Source organism: Schistocerca piceifrons, chromosome 10 (assembly GCF_021461385.2).
Source record: "Schistocerca piceifrons isolate TAMUIC-IGC-003096 chromosome 10, iqSchPice1.1, whole genome shotgun sequence".
In the NCBI taxonomy this organism is placed as follows: Eukaryota; Metazoa; Arthropoda; class Insecta; order Orthoptera; family Acrididae; genus Schistocerca; species Schistocerca piceifrons.
In genome coordinates this window covers 100,281,993-100,305,064 of record NC_060147.1, presented here as the reverse complement: position 1 = coordinate 100,305,064, position 23,072 = coordinate 100,281,993, and the positions used below count along the sequence as shown (strand labels likewise).

Below are 23,072 nucleotides of genomic sequence, written 5' to 3'. Positions count from 1 at the left end.
CCATCCACGGCTGTCACACCTGACACACTTGATTTAACCCCATCAGAATTCCACTTGTTTGAGCCATTAAAGGATGCCATTTGTGGAAGACATTTTGAGGGTGATGAGGAGGTGATACACACAGTGAACCACGGGCTCTGCCACCAGAACAAGGATTGGTACTGACAGGGCATACACGTCCTTGCTTTGCGCTGCAGCAAGGCCGTAGAAAGGAATGGAAATTATTTGGAAAAATAGACTGTGCAGATAAAACACCATTCTTTCATGTGTGTAATTTTCATTATGTTCAATAAAGAACTGTTGTAGAAAAAAGTGCAGTGCATTACTTTCTGGGCAATCATCATAGCATAGATCTAGTAGTGTTCTACAAAAGTGCTTTCCCAGACACACATTAAACAATTTTTTTCATGGTTCAAATGCAGTATCACAGACCAGCACAAAATTGTATGAGATTAGATTATTATTAATAGGTGGTGCAGCTAAGAAAATGAACTTTCTGATGCCCAACTGCAGATGGCAGTGTTCTGGTAGGAAATAGCAACAGCATAAGAATCATCTGAACCTGGACCTGCTATTTCCATCTTTCTCAAGTAGTTATCAAATTATGTGACACAAAGAAATTAGTACATGCCCAATCAATTTTTGTGGAATATGTTCTTTATTTACAGCATACCATAAACAAGGTGAAAATATCAGAATACTGTAGTTTCAATCTTATTGCTTTCTGTATTTATTTTATCATTTAATGTTTTGTTTGTAAGATTGTTACAGGTGGAACACTACTGTAATTGCTTGTGTCTTCTTCAGAACACAGGGATAAAATATAAAACTGAGATTGCCAACCCAACAGTGTACTAGGCAGAAAGGAACTGGGTATCTTTGAAGGACAAGTATTCCTAATAGTGAAAATTCCATTTGAATGAGAGTAAAGCTCCATGAATAGTCCTACAAAGAATTCATGGTGACAGTTAATAAACCATCTAGCAATTTTAAAATACCAGTTTTGTACATTAACTAATAAGTACTAACACCACTAGAAGTTTTTCACCCTGCAACATACTTCAGATCTTGATATAATCCATCTTCATTTACAGCAGCTGGTAGGAGGAAATATGCCACTGTTGAATCAGGACTGAATCTGATTGATAGGGTGACCACATAAAATCATCAATTAAAACAAAATTCACAAGTCCAAAAAACAAATATGTCCCACACTGGCCTTCATTGGTACTGACTATTAGCCTGCTTTATTCCATGATAAACCAAAAATAAATAAATGTAATACTGACATATAAACACACCGAATATTGTGGGTGTACAGCTTACCTGGGTTACAGGGTTTTCACCCGGGCGGTACACAACATTGTGCAGTGGTCGTTTGCGCCCCACGTAGTTCACGCACACAAACTCCAGCAGACTCGCGTAGATGAAGCACATGCACACTCCATCCCAAACATTCATTGCTGTCAGATTTGACACAACAGGGAGAGTCGATCGGAACCCGTTTGATGTTGTGAAGAAGTTGAGCATTGTTGTTACACCTTTCATAGAGGAAAAATGCTGTTACCTTTCCAGCTTATTGAATAATTTGTAACTTAGACAAAAATAGTTACAACAATATTCCACCACAAATTTCAATGTTGACCTTAGAAACATGAACATCCACTTGGACCACTTTGCATTTTCAAACAATTTACGTGTAAGCCAACATTTATGCAATAGTTGCTTCCTTAAAATCCTGTTATCAATTCTCAAACAATGGAAAATCCATGATGGAATGTAACAATGTTATGAAAAGGAAAGTTGCTACTCACCATACAGCGGAGATGCTGAGTTGCAGATAGGCACAACAAAAAGACTTATAATTAAAGCTTTCGGCCATTAAGGCCTTCATCAACAACAGACGACACACACACACACACACACACACACACACACACACACACACACACCTGAGACTGCAGGTGTGTGTGTGTGTGTGTGTGTGTGTGTGTGTGTGCGCATGTGTGTCTGTCATCTATTGTTGATGAAGGCCTTAATAGCTGAAAGCTTTAATTGTGAGAGTCTTTTTGTTGTATCTATCTGCAACTCAGCATCTCTGCTGTCTGGTGAGTAGCAGCTTTCCTTTTCATAATACTGTTAACAATTCTCTGTATTTCCCCATCATTAACAACTTAGTGTAGACCTTATTTTTTACTTTACTTGGAGAATTTTCTAATTTTCAAGCTGATTACAGAGGTGAATTTCACCACAATTTTTACTTACATGTGACCTGCATCATACAACACAATCTGTCTCACAAATTTTAGCACTACCAGTAGATACAGTACACTGATGGACTTGGTACGTCGTAAATGGCAAAGCACAAATGTCCATCATTATTATTACACCAATGCTGCTACACAATACTCAAAGGAAGTTCTAGTTTCAAGAGATTACAGGACATTCTGTAGAAGATGTGGTAATGCTTTCTTATTTTAACTGTAGGCATACACAGCAAACAACAACAACAACAGTGCTGAATAGCTCTGTAGAATATTTATACATAAAAAAAGTCAAAGCCCTGTGTAGAAGGCACTAAACTCATCCAGTTCATTCATGTCAGTTATGGAAAGTTGAGTATCATCAGAAATGTATGAGTATGGACTGAGAGAGCAGGGGAATTTGTATAAAACAGAAGGAAATTGTGTAATTACAAACACTGGGTGTGTGAGTTTTTTACTGCCAGGTATGGATTTAATTAGAATAACAACATGCAATAGGCACCAAGAAGACTAACCCAAGTCAAACCAGTATTGTGTGTAAAAGTAATAGCCATTTCTTGTGCTTTAATAAAATATTGTGTTAAACCTAAATCCAAGGGTACAGGAAAACTTCTGGATTACAACAGAAACAAAGTAAACTGTGTTAACAGATTACCTAATAGTTTCTGACAGTTATATATTGTTTTTATTATTATCCTTATTCATGCTGTGCACTTAAGGCAAATCTCTCAGTCTGTGATACTTTCAGTGCTATGTGCAACATATTCCTACACCTTTTCCCATACAAGTCTTTCTTTAGCTCCTGAACAAATGACTTACAAATTGTGGTCACCATTCCAAGTTGGAATGGGCCTTACCTTAATTTTTACACTTCCTGCAACTGATGGACACACTCATGTATAGTGATTCATTATATACTACTGTTGCAGCCTGAATGAACCTAAATTGGTAGGACTGAAAAAACAGTGTACGAGCAATGAGGGATGAATGGGTACACACATTTGGCACTGCAATGTCGACTCTTGCGTTACCAAGAAAGGATCAGTACTCACTTTCAGGAGGCAAAATTTTTAGTACTGCTGACAGGCAAATTATAAAAATAAAAGTTATAGTACCATCCTAGCTTTCAGACCAATTAGTTCTTTCCTCAGGGGTAGGAAGGGTTAGGTTTGGAAAGGTTAAAAAGGAAGAGCAAATAACAGACACCGCAGGATGAAAGGGACACACATGTAACTGACACAGATTGACGAAATGCTGCCTGTACAAATGTAGAAACAAAATGATTAATAATTATCTCTTGTACCTCCTGGTCTGACATTACATTTCTGTGACAGTTTTGAGGAATTGTTTGACTCACTGGCCCAGACATGATGATTTTCGAATGATGTAGAGACAGGTGGATGAAACTGAACATGAATGTATGTGTGGCTGGTAACAATGAAGTGCCTTATGAAGCCCACTTTACCATTATTAGATGTAGGATCACTTTCCTTCAATGCAGGTACACCAGAAAGAAGTTTTGGAATTACTTAGCAACATTTTGAAGAAGTAGAAAATCGTACTAAGTGGATGACAAAGATGTACTTGTTTAACCCTTTAACTGCTCTGGACGTGTTAATGTGCGCATCTTTGTACCTGTTCCTGTGTGCTCTGAACGTGTTTCCGCGTGCCATCAGTCCTTGTACCTGGTACTCTGAATGTGTCTATGCGTAGACACATTGAGAGTACCAGTTAGAAGGACTGGTGGTGTGCGTAAACACATTCAGAGCACAGAGGGACAGGTACAAAGGTGTGCACATTAACAAGTCCAGAGCAGTTAAAAGGGTTAAAGATCAATTTCAGCTATATCACGAGGAACACAACACTTACTGTGCTTTGCTTAGTTGAATGAGTAGGTACTATATCACAACTCACTTTCTCATACACATTTCAAAAGGCTGGAAGGAATTAAATAATCTTTATCTAGTGTTTCTTGGCTTTCTAAAAGCATTAGGTTTGATATTAATCTGAGCCTTATTAAGGAAAGTACAGTCATATGGGGTCTCAAGTAAAAAATGTGACTGGCCCAAGGATTTCTTTGTCAGGAGGATGCAGCATTTTATCTCAGATGAAGAGTCAAAACCAAATGCAGAAGTAACTTCAGGCATGTCCTTGCTGTTTTTTCTGTACACTGACCTGGCACACTTTAATTGTAACTTTTTGCACATTTAACTGTGCACAGAGACATTTAAACAATCATTCTTCCCAAACTAGACATGCAAAGGAGACCTCAATATGTGTATTACGGGAAGTAGTCTCTATGTGCAACTTACGGTGGTTTTTTGAGAGTGAGTGCAGACATACTGTAAGACAGTATCCAGCATAAAAAATGGTTTAACCATCACTCTGTAGGTGATGCCAACTGTCTGCTGTACTTTCATATATAGCTGCTGAACCATTTATGGTAACACAGTTTTGACAATGTGCACAAGCTTATGCCAATGACCACTGTCCTACTCTGCGTATTTTAAATAATCTGATACATATAATTATAATCCATTTCATTTATTACTCTTAGGCAACTTGGATTAAGGTACTACCTGATTTTTATTTCTCATTATTTTAGTTTGGTAGAGCAGTAAAATGTCTGAGATAAGATTGCCAGCTTTCTTACCACAGTTACACAGGAATAAAGGTTCACATTTCGTGGATAGAAACCACGAGGGAAACTCGAGGACCACTTTGATAACAAGCTGTGACATTTAGATGCTCTATCTGCAGCATATAATGGGGCTTACAATATACTGAATTCTCAAAATATGTTCTGTGACCCTAATAATTGGTACATTACCATGTATTTACTCTACAGTTTATGTTATCTATTTTTTTATACAAATACTCTGACAGAAAAAATATCACAGTAATGAGAAGGAATTGTATGACATAAATGAAAGTTTACAGGCCTCTTTCTACATCTGAAAGGTCATGTCTATTCACATGTCACACAAGACACAAAAGAGTGGTGACAGTAGCACCACTATGAGAACACAAATCGGGTTTGCTTTAAATAAAAGCCTGTAATGCTCGTGAGCATTGGTTATGTCTTTAAGGAGACAAAGACACCATTACCATCACCTTACTGAGTTTCAACGAAGTCATTGACAGGGCTACAAGAAGCTGGATGTTCCTTCTGTGATATTGCAGAAAGACTTGGCAGGAATGTAGCCAATGTACACGATTGCCGGTAGCAGTGGTCACAAGAATGTACGGTCACAAAAAGACCAGCCTCTGTACAATCGGGCGGCACTACCACAAGGGGAGACCTCCGTGTTCAGCTTACGGCTGTGGTGCAATGTACTGCATCTGCAACAGCAATTTGAGCAGTAGTTGGCACCACAATGAAACAACAAACTGTTTCACTTCAGTTACTTCAAGGACAGTTCCAAGTCAGACACCCTGCAGCATGCATTCCACTGACCCCCAAACCACCACAATTTGCAACTTCAGTGGTGTCGAGCAAGAGCTCACTGGAGGGCAGTGTGGAGGTTCGTTGTGTTTTCTGATGAAAGCTGGTTCTCTTTTGGTCTCAGTGATGGCACTGTGTTGGTTAGAAGGAGGCAGTTTAGGGCCTAAAACCAACCTGTCTGCATGCAATACACACTGGACCTACAACCGTAATTATAGCTCGGATGCAATTTCATATGACAGCAGGAGCACTGCCGTGGTTATCCTATGCACCCTGACTGTAAATTTGTACATCAATCTGGTGATTTCACCTGTTGTGCTGCCACTCATGAACAGCATTCCAGGGGATGTTTCCAACAGGATAACACTCCCCCACATACCGCTGTTTTACTCATCATCAAATAACAGCTCCAGTGTCATCCAGAAAAAGCATTAACCATCACTGTATAGACCAACCAAGTGCAACAGGCATGGAACTGCAGCCTACAAACTGACATCCAGCACCTGTAAAATGCAGTGTATGCACATCTGCGTGCTTGCATTCAACATTCTGGCAGTTACACCAGTTATTAATGTACCAGCATTTCACATTTGCAATAGTTCATCTTACACTTATGTTAACCTGTGAACTTGCAGTGTTAATCATTTTAATATGTTATCAAGAGAAATTTATTTCCCAAATTTCGATACTCTACATTAATTATGTTTTGGTGTTGTGATTTTTTTCTGTTAGTGTATTATGTTGATCAACCTGCATGTATATGATACAAGGATGAGGATAGAGTTCAAAAGTATAAATATCGTGCCTCCTTCTTGGTGTTGCAAATTTTCATTTACTTTGTCTATACAGATGTGGATTTTGAATTCGAAGAGAAGTGTAGTTTTACTTATTATGCAATAAAATAACTCAAGGTTCTGGATGGAATTTAACACTTACCAATCATGACTCTTGCAGGAACTGCATTCCACTCGAGCCAAAAGGTAATGAAAGAAGAGGTAACAAGGATAATGCCCGGTATGAACACTGTCGTGAAGTAGAAGGCACGGTCACGAGTGAAGCTCAGATCCACCTTCAAACAACTGTAGTTACCTATGAAAAAGAATTCAATGCATTAGCAAAACAGTTCCTGTGCTACGAAGTAAATATAATTGGAAAGGTAAGCTCTAAAATCATCAATACAATCTTATTCCTAGTTCCTGAATGGCTAGAAATAATTACTGGAAGAAGCTGTTTCAAGCTACAGTAAGTTTGTGTGCGCTTATTAAGTGCCGGTATACAGCAATGAATTAAAGCATAAGAGCTGCTTGCAGAAAATTACAAAAATGTTTATAACTGTTATGAAGAACAGTGATACACAAGAATATGCATTCAGTAAAACTGTGCAAATTATGCTTCAATACCAGTACTGCATCTTATAAAATTCAAGGCTAAGGCTTTATGGTATGGCATTGGTCGTACAGATGAATTTAAAAAAAAAAAAATTAAATAACTGTACATACAGGAACTTAGCTATATGCATTAAATAATATATACAAAAGTGAATTTTGACACAATATAGTACAAAATTACAACAGAGTAATTCACATTTGCATGAATTATATACATCATAAGAGGCCAAATTATTTTACAACACTGACTAATGGCAAGTTTCAGGCATTTTTCAAAATATCAAGAGAAATACTGATTTGTGACAAGTGCAGCTATATAGACCTTGTCTAGTGGTTTATTTACCAGTAATATCAGTACCGAACATGGGCAAGATCTCTCAGTAGGACTGGAGGGCATAAGACAATTCAATCATGCTAACACACACAGCATCTAAATATTCCTTACAATACTGGCTCAACATAAATCTCTTTAACACAAACTATTCTTACCAGACCCTTCACTTCATTTTGACCCATATTTTCCCCTTCCAACTACGTTATCTACTCCACTCGCGAAAACACGACTCTAAACACACCTTTCAATTTTCTCCCGGCAGGTTTCTGATTTTGTGATAACTAATTCCCTTCAATTTTCTTTATTCTAACCTATATTCTTATCTTTACGATCTTAAGTTATCCTTCTCTCATCCTTAACAGTTTAACATTCTCATATTTGTATCGGCTTCCCTTCTCTTCTAAGAGGTCTTTTGTCAGTCCCCTTCGCTTTTCACATTTTACTTTACAAGCACAATTTCAGAACTATCCAAGTATTTTTCTTGTTCTTGTTCTTATTGTTGATTGTTCACTTCCTTATAAAACTACACTCCAAACAGAATACTCGGAAAATCCCTTTCTTAATTCTATCTGAATTTCTTTTGCTGTCTACAATCCTTTCACATTTTCAATGGCTTCTTCACCTACAGATATCCTACTTCATAAACATCCTGGTAGATTAAAACTGTGTGCCAAACCGAGACTCAAACTCGTGATCTTAGCTTTTCGTGCACAAAAGGCAGAGTGAAAATTTCATTCTGGAAACATCCCCCACGCTGTGGCAAGCCATGTCTCCGTAACGTCCTTTCTTTCAGGAGTGCTAGTTGTGCAACACTGCAGGAGAGCTTCTGTGAAGATTGGAAGGTAGTAGATGAGGTACTGGCAGAAGTGAAGCTGTGAGTATGGGGTGTGAGTTGTGCTTGGTACAGCACTTGTCCGTAAAATGCAAAGGTCCCCAGTTCGAGTCTCAGTCTGGCACACAGTTTTAATCTGCCAGGAAGTTTCATATCAGCACACACTCCGCTGCAGAGTGAAAATTTCATTCTGGGTTCTACTTCATACTTCCTCTACACAGCTTTTGTTTTCTGTTCTCAAACTTCCTAAGTACCTAAAATATTTTATTTGCTCCGAGATCTTTCTCTTCACGGATATTTTTGCAGAATCATCCCATTTACTGGTTCTCATTATTTGATCTTTCCTACACTTATCTCATCCCTCAATCTTTGATGATTCTCTCCATCGTAACTACAGTTCTTCCTCACACTGGTTGTCAGCATACATAATCGTCTTTATCATTTCTCCTCCTACTATTTTGCCTCTCACTTTTTGTAATGCTGTCTCTGTTAGTTTCTTTACACAAACATTCAAAAGTCTCAGTGACAGTCAACACCCGTTTTACGATTCTTTATGTTTCACATGTTTGCACCTTACCACCACTTTCGCCCTGTATACAGTTTCCTTATCAGTTTACCCCCTTCAAGTCTATACCGAGATCATTCAAGGTCTTCAGGAGGATATTCCAGTACACTCTGTCAAACGGCTTACCCCCATCAAGGAAACAAATGTGCATATCCTTGTTAACTTCTAGCATATCATCCTCAAACTTCCAGTAGCATCTCATGTTCCTCTTTTTGCCTATGTCTAAAATGGATCCTACCCTATGTATCACTAAGATCTTCTTTCTAACTGAATAACAGATCTTTATGATTTAACATATGGTGTTAACTGTCCTGCAATATTTGCATTATTTGGTGTTGTATTTATTTTGTAAAGGGACTAGAATAGTTTAAACCTAATCTTCAGGCCACATGCTTTCAGAGATTTAGTTGGTGTACTCTTATAGCCCATCAATTTCATGTTTTAAATCTTTAATCGCCTTCTACACTTCACATCTCAATATCTTTGATCCATAGTCCATTCTGTCACACTCCAATTCAATTCATGTTCCAATATTAGTCATGTGTGATCTCCTACAGTTTCATATATTTCTTCTACTCAGTCCTCCTGTATCTGTTTCTCCATTTCAACACATGTGGTCATATTGCCATTTTTATTAAATATGCCCTGTTTCCTGACTTTCCTTGGTTCTTTTTTGTGCTTATATTGTTGTTACACACAAGGTCCATTAGAAAATCATCTGACTTTCTTATCTTTGCAAACACCTGATTGATCTGAATGTAGCATGCTTGCAAGATCCATCCTCGAATCTTTGTGCGCATGCATGAATTTTTTCTCAACTTTTGATAGCGCCAGTTCCTGGCAAGTGTCAGTTTTATATTGCAAGAAAAATGATGGAATGACTGGAGCTGTGCTTCTGCATCAAATCCTGCCAGATATTGGGTGACAGCCAGGTGGAAACAATTTGGAAGATTCAGTTGGCTTTCAGTGAGGATGCTATGGGCACCACACAGATTAAGGAGTGGTACGCCCAGTTTAAAGATGGCTGCACACTGGTGGCTAGTGAGCTGTGCTCCAGTCGGCCATCAACATGCTGAAATGAGCTGGTCATTACCAAAGTGAATGCTCTGGTGATGCAGGACTGCTGTATGACTATCAGAGAAATTGCAGAAAAGGTGGGCAACAGCACTTTTTTTAGCATATTTCACTGTGACCAAAGATTTGGCCACTAAGAGAGTGTCAGCGAAATTTGTGCCGGAGCTGTTGATGGTGGAGCGAAAGCAAATTCGTGTTGAAGTCTCACACGACATACTGGACTCCACATTCAGTGACCCTCACCTTGTGATCACGATAATCACTGATGACAAGTTCCAGGTGTATAGGTACAGCCCAGAAACTGAGTCCTAGTCATCACATTGGCAGCATTTCTCCTCACTGAGAACAAAGAAGGCCCGCCATTTGCGCAGCAACGTCGAAGTGATGCCGACTGCTTTCTTCGACTCCCGTGGTGTCGTACACCACACGGTCAAAAAATCACCAAAGAGTACTACAGGGGTGTCTTCTGTTGTCTACGTGATGCCATGCGACACAAGAGACCTGACTTATGGTCAACAGGTAATTGGCGCCTCTATCACAACAACACTCCAGCAGATTCCTTGCACCTGATTCAGTTTTTCTTGGCAAAATACTAAATTCCTGTGCTTCAACGGGCTCCTTACTCCCGATTTGGCCCCCTGTGACTTCTGGCTGTTTGATGAACTCAAGAGGCCATTGAAAGAAAAGCAATCTCAGACAAGAGAGGACATTATGACAGAGAAGGCCAACCTACATTCCGAAAGAGGCTATTTTGGCATGCTTCCAACAATGGCGGGACTGTTAGGAGAAGTGCGTGGAGTCCCAACGGAACTACTTTGACATTGATTAGTGCTCCAAGTGAGCCAGTTTTTTTTCCCGGCCAAAGGTCATGTGCTTTTCTAACAGACCTTGCAGTTCCTTATTATCAGCTCTCAAATTCTTCATTTTGATGCATACCTGACAGGCAATGTACTCAATAACTTCTTATGACTGTTGTATTTGCATATATTAGAAAATCCTGTACAGAACAGGAACAATCGTATGAGTAAAGACAACCACTCACTGGACAAGTAAAGCACTAAGCAGTGGACTCATCAGCAAGAAGTAACACATTCGGCTTTCAACGTTGTATTCATTTCATCTTTAGACCATACAGGTGGTGTGTGTGTGTGTGTGTGTGTGTGTGTGTGTGTGTGTGTGTGTGTGTGTGTCATCAGTTGATCTTTCGTCTGCCTATACCACCATATAATGTTTGGCAAAATCAATAAAATGATTCACAGCTATGATTTTGCAAAAATAATTGCTACTTTGCTGTGCAAATGAAGGTTTTTTGTTGAAAGTAAAGGGTGTATAAGCAGTTAGAGAATCCAAATGAATGGTCAGCATGTTACAATATTTTTCACTGTGAAAATGTGTTATAATAATTGTGAAGCTGATGCACTCCACATCATAGTGAGAAGTTGTAATTACAATCCATAGAAGATGCAAAATAACTATATGAAAACTAGCCCCTCCCCCCCCCCCCTCAAAATAAGTGCATTCTTTCAGTACTGTTCAACATATACATAAGTGACCATACCAGGCAAAAGAAAAGCTAAAGTATTCTATGGCTGTAACCAAATTTTGCCATCCACACAATGCAGTTCGAGGGAGCAGATCAAAAGCTTCTGAACTTTGCAAATCTTTTCTGAGCATTGTAGCAGAAACCACTCAAAGCCAAGGAAAAACCCACAATCACTTCAAGTGTGTGCTTTCAATCTGCTTAACAGACAAACAAACTGGAAAATCAAAGTAAACCATCAGTGTGTGGTGCTAGAACACTGCTCTGTAATAAAATACCTTAGTTGCTCAAATACCAGAGATACTGTCACAGTCTTAAATAAAAGGGGTCAGCTTAAAGTACTACCATTCATAAACTTACTGGGACTTACAAGGAAGCCCAGTTGATGATTCTCAGATCATCTATCACAGTACTTTGTTGCCTCACTAAGGCATACATCTGTCCTGCAAGGTAAAAAATCTATTCATGCAATGCCAGTAGATGTGGTCCTTAATGAAACAGTAATACTAATCACTGGGTATCTGAAATGAATATCTATGGGAAATGTATACTGGCTGGTAGGCATCACTTCACTGGATAATTGCCAAAAAGTGGCTGTCGATGCTGGAATACAGAAAGTTGAAGGAAATCCATACTTACAAACTAGCATACAACAACTGGAATCCAGGTACAGCATCCTCAACACTTAATGAGCATTAAATATAAGTCTGGACAACAAGAACTAACCACCTCCAAAAGCGACTAAAACCATCACAACTTTTACTAGAGGGGGTAAGGAGATGTAGATAAACTTCACTGGTCTACACGTTAGTCACTGATTAGGCTAACAATAGGCATAATGAATTTGAAGGACAGTCTCATTGAGCAGGGACATTCAAAACAACCATCACAATGTGATTATCAGGAGGAGCAGACAGTGAAATGTCAGTGCCCATGTCATAACGTGATACATATTTACTCACAGCCTCACAGCTACAGAAAGTGCAGTGGAAGTTGCCAGACTGTGGGCAAGGATGATTTGACATTCTTTCACATATATCTGTCACAATATTATAGTGAAACAAGCTACACTGTACATTTGTCAAGGTGACTCCTCGCCATTATCTGTAAACAAGGTATTTATAATCACTTTGTACACTGCATAGCTTGTGACATGAATATACAAATGAACAGAAGAGCAAAAGCTTTAAATCCACATAATGACTGAAAATAATCCTCACTGAAAATATCAACAAATTGGGTGCAATCTCAAAATCAGACTGACAGTCATTTATAAGATCCTGGGTGAGAGTATTTGTGTTAAAAAGATCAGCAGTCACTAGATACAACACATTAGAATCCCTGAGCAAAAAGCTCTATGAAGCAAACTGTACCAACAAAATGCTATAAAAATTTGGATCTTGTGCGGACAAAATCAGTATTTTTATATCATGACTGGTGACAAAATTTGTTTATATCAATTCAACTCTGAAATTAAATGAAATGGTATTAAAGTGTTTGGGTCCTCTCAGGAAAAGTCCATCAACCAAGACTAAAAAGAGCACAAAATTGCACATATAAGGGGTGCACTGCTGCAACATATGTGCAATGTAGCACAATGTGGAATTATAACCACCATCATGTAGGCAAGGGGTTACTGGGGTGTTCGTTGACTATGGCGATGTTATTACCAAATGTGTCCAAACAGGACAAACATGCTGTTATTCTTATCTTGGTGACAGAAGGACAAACAATGGAACATGTATGGGGCAGCATGTCTGTCAAAAATAACAGTTGAGAAAAACAGCACTAAGTTCTGTACTGATTGCGATAACACATGTCCCAATATCGCAAATGTCGTAATGCAGAAGCTACGCCAACTCGAGTTGAAGACACTCGAGCACCTGCCCTATAGTCCAGATCTTCCTCCATGTGATTATCACACCTTTGGTCCCTTGTAAAAGGCCTTGGACAGTCAATGATTCTTGTCAGACAAAGGTGTGCAGCAGGCTTCTTCACATAGCACGATACGGTGTTTTACCAAATGGGTATCTTCAGCCTGTTTTGTTTGGATTACAGCCCCAATGCCCTCTGTGTGTTTGCCTTATTGGAATACCAGTTCTGGGTTGAATGGTCTTTGAACAGAAACTTTTTGAATGCCCCTTATATTCTGCTGCAAGTGGCCAAGTAGTTGTGGATGTAGGCAAGACAGCAATCTTGGTTCGGCATTCGGGAGTTTTACCAGCCCAGATTGTACAGACATAGAAAGAAGAAATATCCAAAACCAGTCCGCACTAGATCCTATTCCACAGTTGTGGCACACCACCACACTACAGTGACAAGTGAAGACCCTGCTTGAGGAATTACAGGTCCACACACTTCCTTTATCCACATTATGACTCTGTCTGATCTAGTGAAAGAAAGTATTAGTGAGCAGCTACTAAGGGTAGGCGAGCACATGAATTCTTGCGGAGATTAAGAAGTCTTCTATGGAGGACAGATGTACCACCCAAAAGGCAAGCAAATGTTATACCAAGCATATTATGCTCCAATAATCACATATGAATCAGAAGAAAAGGCAGGTGAGCAGGACAAAGGCTTGTGAGATGAAATTTCAAAGCATCAGCACAGGACCCAGGGGAGAGTTGCTTATATTGTACTGACTCCTAACTTGTATCATTTCTATAAAATTTGTACCTCTCATACATCCAATATTTAGAGAGTTCAGATTGAGCTACATGCTTCTTGGAGTTTCATTATCAACTATGAGTTCTGTGTGTTGAGGAACACGTAGTCTGAAGACAGAATTGGTTTTGTTATAGATTTCATTTAACTTTTTGTGTACGTGGCGAAGAGAATTACGGTTATTTGCTAAGTGGAAGCATAATGCTTTATTTATGGGTAAATATACATGAAAAAACTTACCTTTCAGACAATCATGGATCTGTATTTGTCGTGAGTCATTTGTAGAAAACTGACAAGGGGAAAATAGTAACATTGTGTGTACTAAAGTGCTTTCACTTTCTGATATTACACCATAACATTTAAGAAACTTGCTCATATATGGAGCTTTTATATTGCATTTAGCATAATTAGTGCAACTTAATGTTTCGAAAGAGTCTGGTGAATTTTCTAATGCTTCCTTCAGCCTATGTTAACAATTAAATAATTATTTTGTATTACAGTATGGTAACAGAAAGCTGCCATGGAAAGTGGAGCTCGGGAGAACAGCATTTAGCTGCAACATTACCATACATCTAAATGGGGATCATGGATTAAATGAAACTGCGGGCATATAAAAAGTGCCTAACCCAATGATTAAGAGGCATGCTGACAATAAAAATGCAAACAGGTATACAAAAATTTATGATGCAGAAAAAGTGTTTCACTATGAAGGTGAAAATTAACTGAAAGACCACATTCTTACATTTCAAGAGATGGTATTTGTTTTACACATGTCGAATGTAAGAAAACTTGCTTCTGACTTTGCAGAAAGACACAGATTGCCTAATAATTTCAATGCAGATGAAGCCACACAGGCAAACAATAGGTTAAAGGTGACCATCCAAGAATTATCACTGAATCCGAGGGAAATGATGAAAGTTCGAAGTAAAACTTTGCGGCTTAACAGGGGACCCTTTGAGCTGATGAATAGACTATGCAAGAGGGGCTTATGGGATGAAAGTTAACTGAAGCAAAGGAGAGATTTAGAACTACAGCTTTGCACATATGAAGAGGAAATTTTTGGAAGCTGTGGGGAAGCCACCATAGAAACTAATTTGTAAAACAGAGGAATGATACTGTGAAGCATGTAAGAAAGATTGAATGGAAAAAATGATCAGATGCACAAAATGCAAAATGTGGATTCATGAAAGGTTTGCAGGGTTGGGTAAAGAAGTGAAAAAGTTGTATTGTAATATCTGTGAATAGTGATGTAACAACTAAGAGATGAAACATCTCCTTAAACTTGGACTAGTACAATCTCAGGGATAATTTGTATGGCTGGTACAATTTATGCATCCATTAGGAAATCTGACCCTAATTTGTACCATTTTCAGATGTTTCAAAAATTAAATGTAGTGTCCTTATTTTTAGCATAATTTCTATTCTTTAAATTGGATACCAAGGACAACATCCTACAGTTGAGGATGGTTTTGCCTATATAATTTTGGAATATAATAAATAAAACTTTCAAAAAATTGTACAATTTAGGCAATTCTGACCTACTTGAAAGGATAATGTGAGGAATGAGACAATGAGAGAAATAGTGAAAGAGATGGTATGCAATAATCAGTGAAAAGGTGAGATTGAGATGGTATGGACATATTAAAAGAATAGGAGTAGACGGGACACTAAGACGGGTTCACGGAATGACAATAGGAATATAGAATCTAGAAGAAGACCAAAAGACAGAGGTGGATTGTTGGAGTGATGGAATATGTGAAGAACAGAAAAGAATGTTGGGAACAGAGTGGGAAGAAGAATGCAATAGGAGGACAGGAAAACATGGAGGGGCTTACATTCCGAAACAACCTAGCCGAGGGCTGGAAACTGTACAAAATGACAGTGATGGTGATGCTGATGATGATGAAGATGATTATGATGATGATAACTAGTGAAAGAAGTCATCAACAGCTGTTGATTTACATCTCCAAAGGCAGCAGTATTTGTGTACAAGGTGTACCAATAAGATCTTCCAAAAGAGCATCACAAATCATTCACTGAGTGTTTTACATGGCTGCAGCAGTTCATAAAATCAGGGAGAGTACTTTGAAAAGCTAGTGCAACTTTCAAAGGAAGATAATAAAATAACAGGATAAAACTGTGTGCTTTCATGCACTATTCTCTCTTCGACTGAGATATGTGGGCATGGCTTATGACCTGTCATTGTATCTTCACTACTAAGAGTATCTCTATTCTACGTTCTGAATGGCTTGTTGACTAAACTTCTGGAAGAAAGGATTAGGGAGAAATGGCTTATCCACAGACTAGGCATTTCCTTCAGAACAAAACTTATACTCAGCAATGGAGTTGCACTGTTTTGAAACTTCCAGGCAGATTAAAACCATATATGAGACTTGGACTCAAACCCAGAATCTTGCCTTCTGCAGGCTGATTTTACCAATTGAGCTGGGATAAGTTGCGAATTACGCCTGCAGAATGCACAGTTCCGGGTTTGAGCCCTGGTCCTGTACACAATTTTAATCTGGCAGAAGTATGAAAAGAGCACACTTTCCACTGTAGGATGAAAGATTAAGACAACAACTTCAAAACTTTAAGGTAGCCTATCATAACTGTTTGAAAGGTCAAGCTGTGCAGCCAACCAGCATATCCTATTACAGTCTTGTCACTTATATAGGGTATCCCAGGAGGAATGGTCAGTATTCTGGGATATGTCAGGAATGATCATTTTAAGAAAAAAGTCTAGTAAACATGAGCCCTAAAATTCGTATTAGAAGAGCTATGAGCACTTTTTCATCTCTGATACTGGGAACGTATCTCTTCTACTGACTAAATGCTCTGATCAGCCCGAACATCATGACCACCAACCCGCCATCGATATAAACCCACCCGGGCCATGGCAGCATCACCTGGTGAGGAATGACTGCTAGTCAGACATGCACATGGTGCATTTAATATCAGTGAGCATGCTCTCCTTGTGTTGAATGGGGGAGGCGCGCGATCTATCTGAGTTTGACCGAGAGCAGATTGTGATGACCAGGAGGCTTCGCATGAGCATTTCACAAACTGGATGAGTTGTCAGGTGTTCAAGGAGTGCTGTGGTGAGTGTCTTCAACACAAGGTGAAACCACGTCCAGATGTCAAGAGGTTCGGTGGCCATCCCTCATTACAGATGTCGGATGTCATAGGCTGGGCAGGCTGGTAAGACAGGACAGGTGGTGAACTGTGGCAGAACTAACATCAGACTTTAATGTTGGGTAGCGTACAAGTGTGTCAGAACATGTAGAACACCAAAAACTCCTAACAATTGGCCTCCACAGACCTGTGTGTGCAAATGTTAACACCACAACATCAACAACTATGACTGAAATGGGCACATAACTATTGGCACTGGATGTTGGCAGAGTGGTTGAGTGTTGCACAGTCTGATGAATCCCGCTACCTTCTTTATCATCCTGATGGGATGGTGCAAATAGGTTGTCTTCCGGAGGAACTGCTCCTTGACACCTGTACTATGGGATGGAGACAAGCTGGTGGCGGCTCCATTATCCTCTGGGGAACATTTGCATGGATATCTACAGTTCCATGAAGCTCATGCAAGGCACTGTGACTGTGAACGAGTATTGTGCACTGGCTGAAGACCACATACACCTCTTCATGATGATCATGTTTCCTGGTGGCAATGATATTTTTCAATAAGGCCAGGAGTGTGATGGAGTGGTTTGAGGAACACAGTGACAAGTTCCACTCGATGTGCTGGCCCCCCAACTTTACAGGAATTAGGTGACTTCGGTGTGCAGATGTGGCGCCAACTCCTTCCAGCGATTTACCAAGGCCTCATTGCTTCCATGCCATGACGCGCTGCTGCTGTCATTTGTGCCGAAGATGGACATGCTGGCTATTAGGTAGATGGTTATGGTGTTCTGGTTGGTCAGTGTAGCTCTAAGGTATGCATTTCAGAGCCCACGATTACTAGACTTTTTTGGTTCAAATGATCATTCCTGACATATCCCTGAATACTGACCATTCCTCCCAAGACACACTGCATATCCTACCTCATAACAGCTGGTGCCAACTGCAGAATAAGATGTCACAGTTCATCTCAACCGCAGCTTTAGCACAGCCTTTTATGAGGTCATGACCACTGAAAACGTCCATCAATACGGAGGAGGAGGTTAGTGGTTAATGTCGAATTGAAAATGAGGTCATTAGAGACAGAACATAAGCTCGGATGTGGAAGGAAATTGGTCATGCCCTTTTTTAAAGGAACCCTCCTGGCATTTGCCTGATGCAATTTAGGGAAATCACGGAAACCTTAAAACAGGATAGCTGGACATGGATTTGAACAGTCACCCTCCTGAATGTGAGTCCAGTGTGCTAATCACTGCGCCACCTTGCTCGGTCCCACCAATATGAATGGTCAATGGTCATTGTCAACCCGCGGCCATGAGGCCATGAGCCCCCCCTGGCCCCAAAGCTACCTCAGTAATCCCTGCCCCTTTTAACCACACCTACCTACTCTCTCTCTCTCTCTCTCTCTCTCTCTCTCTCTCTCTCTCTCTCTCTCTCTCTCTCACACACACTTTTAATCCCACTGATACTCTCCCCCCTCCTCCCTTTCTTCTTGTTCATTCATCTCACCTGCTCCATCCAATAACTGCTCACCTCACCACAGTCAGACATAACAGCTGAAACCTGCACCTGTTTGCACTTATGTGACTACCTGCTACTCAATATCTACACCACATGGTAAGTGGTTATCTTTACTCATTTCAGTGTTTATAAGCCAATCAGGACTCCTTTAGAACTGCAATAATACATTTTCACTTTTTTAAAATTTTATTCATAAGAAACCTAGATTACCAACATCCTTTCACATTTTGCAAATTCTTTCATTTGAATTATTTTTACTGTTAAATTGGCTATTTTCTAAGGTAAACCTGTTTCTTTTTCTCCCAAACTTTACGTTTCTGATCTTAAATGTTGATTTTTATTATATATATTCCTTTTATTCTGACAAGTGGTCACTGTCCCTGAGGATTTGAAATTTTTTGTCTAGTGCTGATTCAGTATAACCCATTAGTACAGTTATATGTCATTATACACCTCAAATACTAATATTCTACAGGGACACTGATTCTGCAGACACTCACTGAAGGTACAACTTGCACAGAATGTGAGGATAAATGGCCACAAGACAAATATGATTGCAGCAATAATCAGTGTAAGTAAAATCTCTTGACTTGTTAGCCCATGTAATCTTCTTCGTTGACATGTTCAAAACTCAATGTTTTGGCCCTACTGTGGGATTTTCTTCAAGAGTCCTCTAGTGAACTGAGGACTCCTACACACAATCTCAGAAGCAGGGTCAAAACTTCAAACTTTGAGATATTGAAAATGTGCCTATGGTATCATCATCACATGTCCGATGCCTTTGAATGCTGCACGCTATCTTCCCACATCGGTGCTACAGTGTGGCGCGACTAGCACCACTAAGATGTCGCCCTCTGCCAACTGCCACGAGTGGCAGCCAGAGTGAACTGTGTGAAGAACAGTTGCAACCAGAGAGAAAGATGGAAGAGCTGAGCCTTGAATTGTGTCAACCTGCTACATGACTTGTTCCGGACAGAACAGGTCTTTGGTCAGTATCGGTGACACTGTGGATAGTACTGATCACTAACATTTTTGAGTTATAGTGAGCTGTGGTGATTGGAACAGTCATCGCCCAAGGATCTGAATACTGGGCATGTTCTATGTGGCTCAGCTGTGGCACATATTTAACTAAGAGAACTCTGCAGAAGGGGAGTCCGAAAACTTGTCACGCTACTCATATGTACTGTATTCAGATGGTTATTTTCGTGTCCCTTCCAGAGACAAAGTCTGATAGTTGTGTTTTCTTTTGTGACTGTTTGCATTGAGCAAAGAAAGACAAATGAGGAACTGCAGTAATTTTGATATGATGAGCATATGTGTTATATTCACATCTGGTTGTAAAGTTTTCTTGCCTAAGGGAACACATCAAATTAAATTAAACATTTAATTGTAAACTTTTTTGGACATATTATTTTAAATCAATTGTTTCATGTTGTTTTCAAAAGTTTGGGTTTAAAAAATTATGCTTAGAACTGTTGTATTATGCCTACCTCCTCACCCCCTAGCCCTTCCATTTAATGCTATGTTACAGAAAGGATGAATATGACATGGTCTAACAACTCCATGAAGATGGTACAAAAGTCTGTAGACATATAATAATCAGTGTATTTAAATTTCAGTATAATTTATAACTTAACTAATCAGTGCCACATCTTATTTCATTATTTTCAGTTTCAGTTGTCTTCTCATCACCGCTAAATAGCACACGGACTCACTCGGCTGCACAGTAACCACTGTATAAGTCTTGCCTAACAAGAATACAGAACAGCTGATATTGTACTGTGTTGCATTACCTTTTAAACAATTAATTACTTCTAACTTGTTCTTCCTCCCACCTTTATTCTACAAAATTCTGCCTATTTTCCACCACTACATTCTTGTTAAGTGATAGTATTTCCTGTGATTATAGAGTTTTTGGAATGTTTCAAGCACTTTACTAATTCCTTAATTCCCTATACCACTTTCCCTGTCATGATGATTCAAGCATTTATTACACCATTAACTGAAGGGGGAGTTACCACACGTTCGTTGTCTGACCAAAAACTCTTCTCCCATTTTACTTTGCTAATCATGAATAAATCAAGTATTAGCCCAATTATTTCCCCTTAAAGATCTTATACATTCAGTCTTCTCAAATTTGATCATGCTTCTACTTGTGGAATTCTGGTTTTGTTTACTACCTATTAAGCTGCCCCAAACAATTCTTTCCTGAAAACTGACTTGATGCTTACTTTACCTTTTACAAAGAAAGAAACCACACTGGGTTTTCAGAGGATATATTTTCTATCTTTCTTTAATCCTATGGTACATGTTGTCTTCTGTATCTTAATATTGAAGAGGACAGATGTTTCTCCTACCTTTGGAAGTAATTTCCCATCCTAAGGATAATCTTTGTACCTTCTACACTGTGATCGAAAAGTCGAGCACATGAAAACAAATGAGTCTGTCGATAGGAGTTGCATTACATTCATTTGATTAGCCACAGCAAGAAAACACTACAGGTACTGTCAACAACAAATGAAGATGACAATGTAACAGGTAGGGGTCACGTAACATATGTAGCACTGAGCAGTTCTATGTTGTTTTCCCAACAGAAATGACTTTTCATTGTACAACAGTGTTTTGTCAATTGTTCAAAGGCACATGTTGTAGAAGCATTTCCTGGGAAATATCCAGGTACCACAGTGCTGAACAGTTGAACTATAATGAGATTAACTACCCATTTCCAGCAATGCAGATCTGTTGCAGTCATGAAGAGGGCCAGGAGACCAGCCATTTGGTGAACGTTAACTGGCTCAGGTGAGGAATGTGATGCTGCATTTTACTTCAAAAAGCATGAAGAGACTGTCTGTCCAATCTCAGATTTTGTATGGTAGTCCTTAGACTGTAACAGAGAAGTTAAAATTTCATGCAAATCACGTTTGTAGAGTGCAGGAATCGAAGGCACTAAACAAAAAAATGTAACTTATGTGCACACATGTTTTCATCATTTGTTGATGCCCATGCAATTGCAGAACTGAACCATGTTTTGTTCACTGGTATGGCATGGTTTTATCTTAGTAGATATGTGAATACTTAAAACACTAGAATTTGTCCAACCAAAAATCCACACATATTTCGTGAGAATACTTTGCACCATAGAAAACTGGAGTCTGGCATACCGCATCACGTCATCAAATAGTGAGCTTCATTTCCTTTTAAGTTGCAGTGAATAGTGTTGTGTACCAAGACACTGTCACACAGTTCATTTGACATCTTAAGGTGGATGTGCACGACTTTTCGATAACCCTGTACTTTGATATCGGTAGAATGAGGCTACTTCACATCCTACCAGTCAACAGTACCCATTGTGTGAAAGTTATGTAAAGTTTAGGAGCATCCTTCAATTAACAGTCAATTAAGGTGATCCTAAAGTGGCCTTTTTAATGCTTGATTGACTCCCTTTCACAAACAAAAGAAAAAGATTTTTCTCTTAAGAAACCAAAGGAATCCTCACAAAGTACTTAACTAGACAATACTGGCTTCCTCTTTGACACTTTTGTGACATGTAGGCGATGGATGAATGAATTACAGAAGTGCATATCATTGGATGGGGAGTATCAGTAATATCTACTACTAAAGTCATGGTATGCTGTTTCATAGCAAGAACTGAGCATGCCAATATGCACAGTCATTTCTGTGTGAGTAAAACTATTGTGAATAGAAGTTTTAGATATTCCCTTAAGAGGGGAGCAACATTCTGCCCACAGAAATCTAGTCAAAGCCCAGCCCATCATCAAAGAGAAATACCACGGACAGTGTAACACAATGTGATGCCTGAAACTGGCCGAGCTATAAATAAGCTATACTCTTCAATGGGTTGTTGGTGAGTTCCGGAAGTCCCTGGCACTTGTAGTTCTAGCAGTACGAGTACATAAGCGCTGTCTACGACGAAGTGCTCTGCACGTAGGTGCTACTCAGGCCTGTGATACGCTTTACCTTGCTCCTCGAACCTTCTCTGGCACAGAGAACACCTGCAGTCTCCTGTGTAACCGTCCTCAGAGTAGTCCTCCTCTGTAAGAGAAGACGTACAGCTCTCGTGTACAGATTTGGGCGGCATCCCAGCGAGAGTAAGCTTAACCGACAACACACTGCTGAGGGAGAAAGTTGCTTGCTTTCTTCATTAGCAGTACAACAAGACAAAAAGGCAAGATTCATTATGAAATTATAAGGTACTTAACTACTGCCTTCTTAGCACCTACCTTATAAAGCTTTATGTTACACTGGCTTTACAATAGCACACCCTAAGTTTCTCATGCTTAGAAGCATTATAATCA

The 23,072-nt window shown here is 39.3% G+C and overlaps 1 protein-coding gene across 1 annotated transcript in view; it reads right to left on the bottom strand.

The window, feature by feature from the left end:
• LOC124718934 (glutamate-gated chloride channel) overlaps positions 1–23,072 on the bottom strand; it is a 428,257-nt gene that overhangs the window by 77,093 nt on the left and 328,092 nt on the right. The window contains exons 8-9 of the mRNA XM_047244597.1: positions 6,646–6,798; positions 1,327–1,541 (exon numbers count right to left, since the gene is read on the bottom strand). Coding sequence (XP_047100553.1) covers positions 1,327–1,541; positions 6,646–6,798 — 368 coding nt within the window. The remainder of the gene's footprint in view (positions 1–1,326; positions 1,542–6,645; positions 6,799–23,072) is intronic.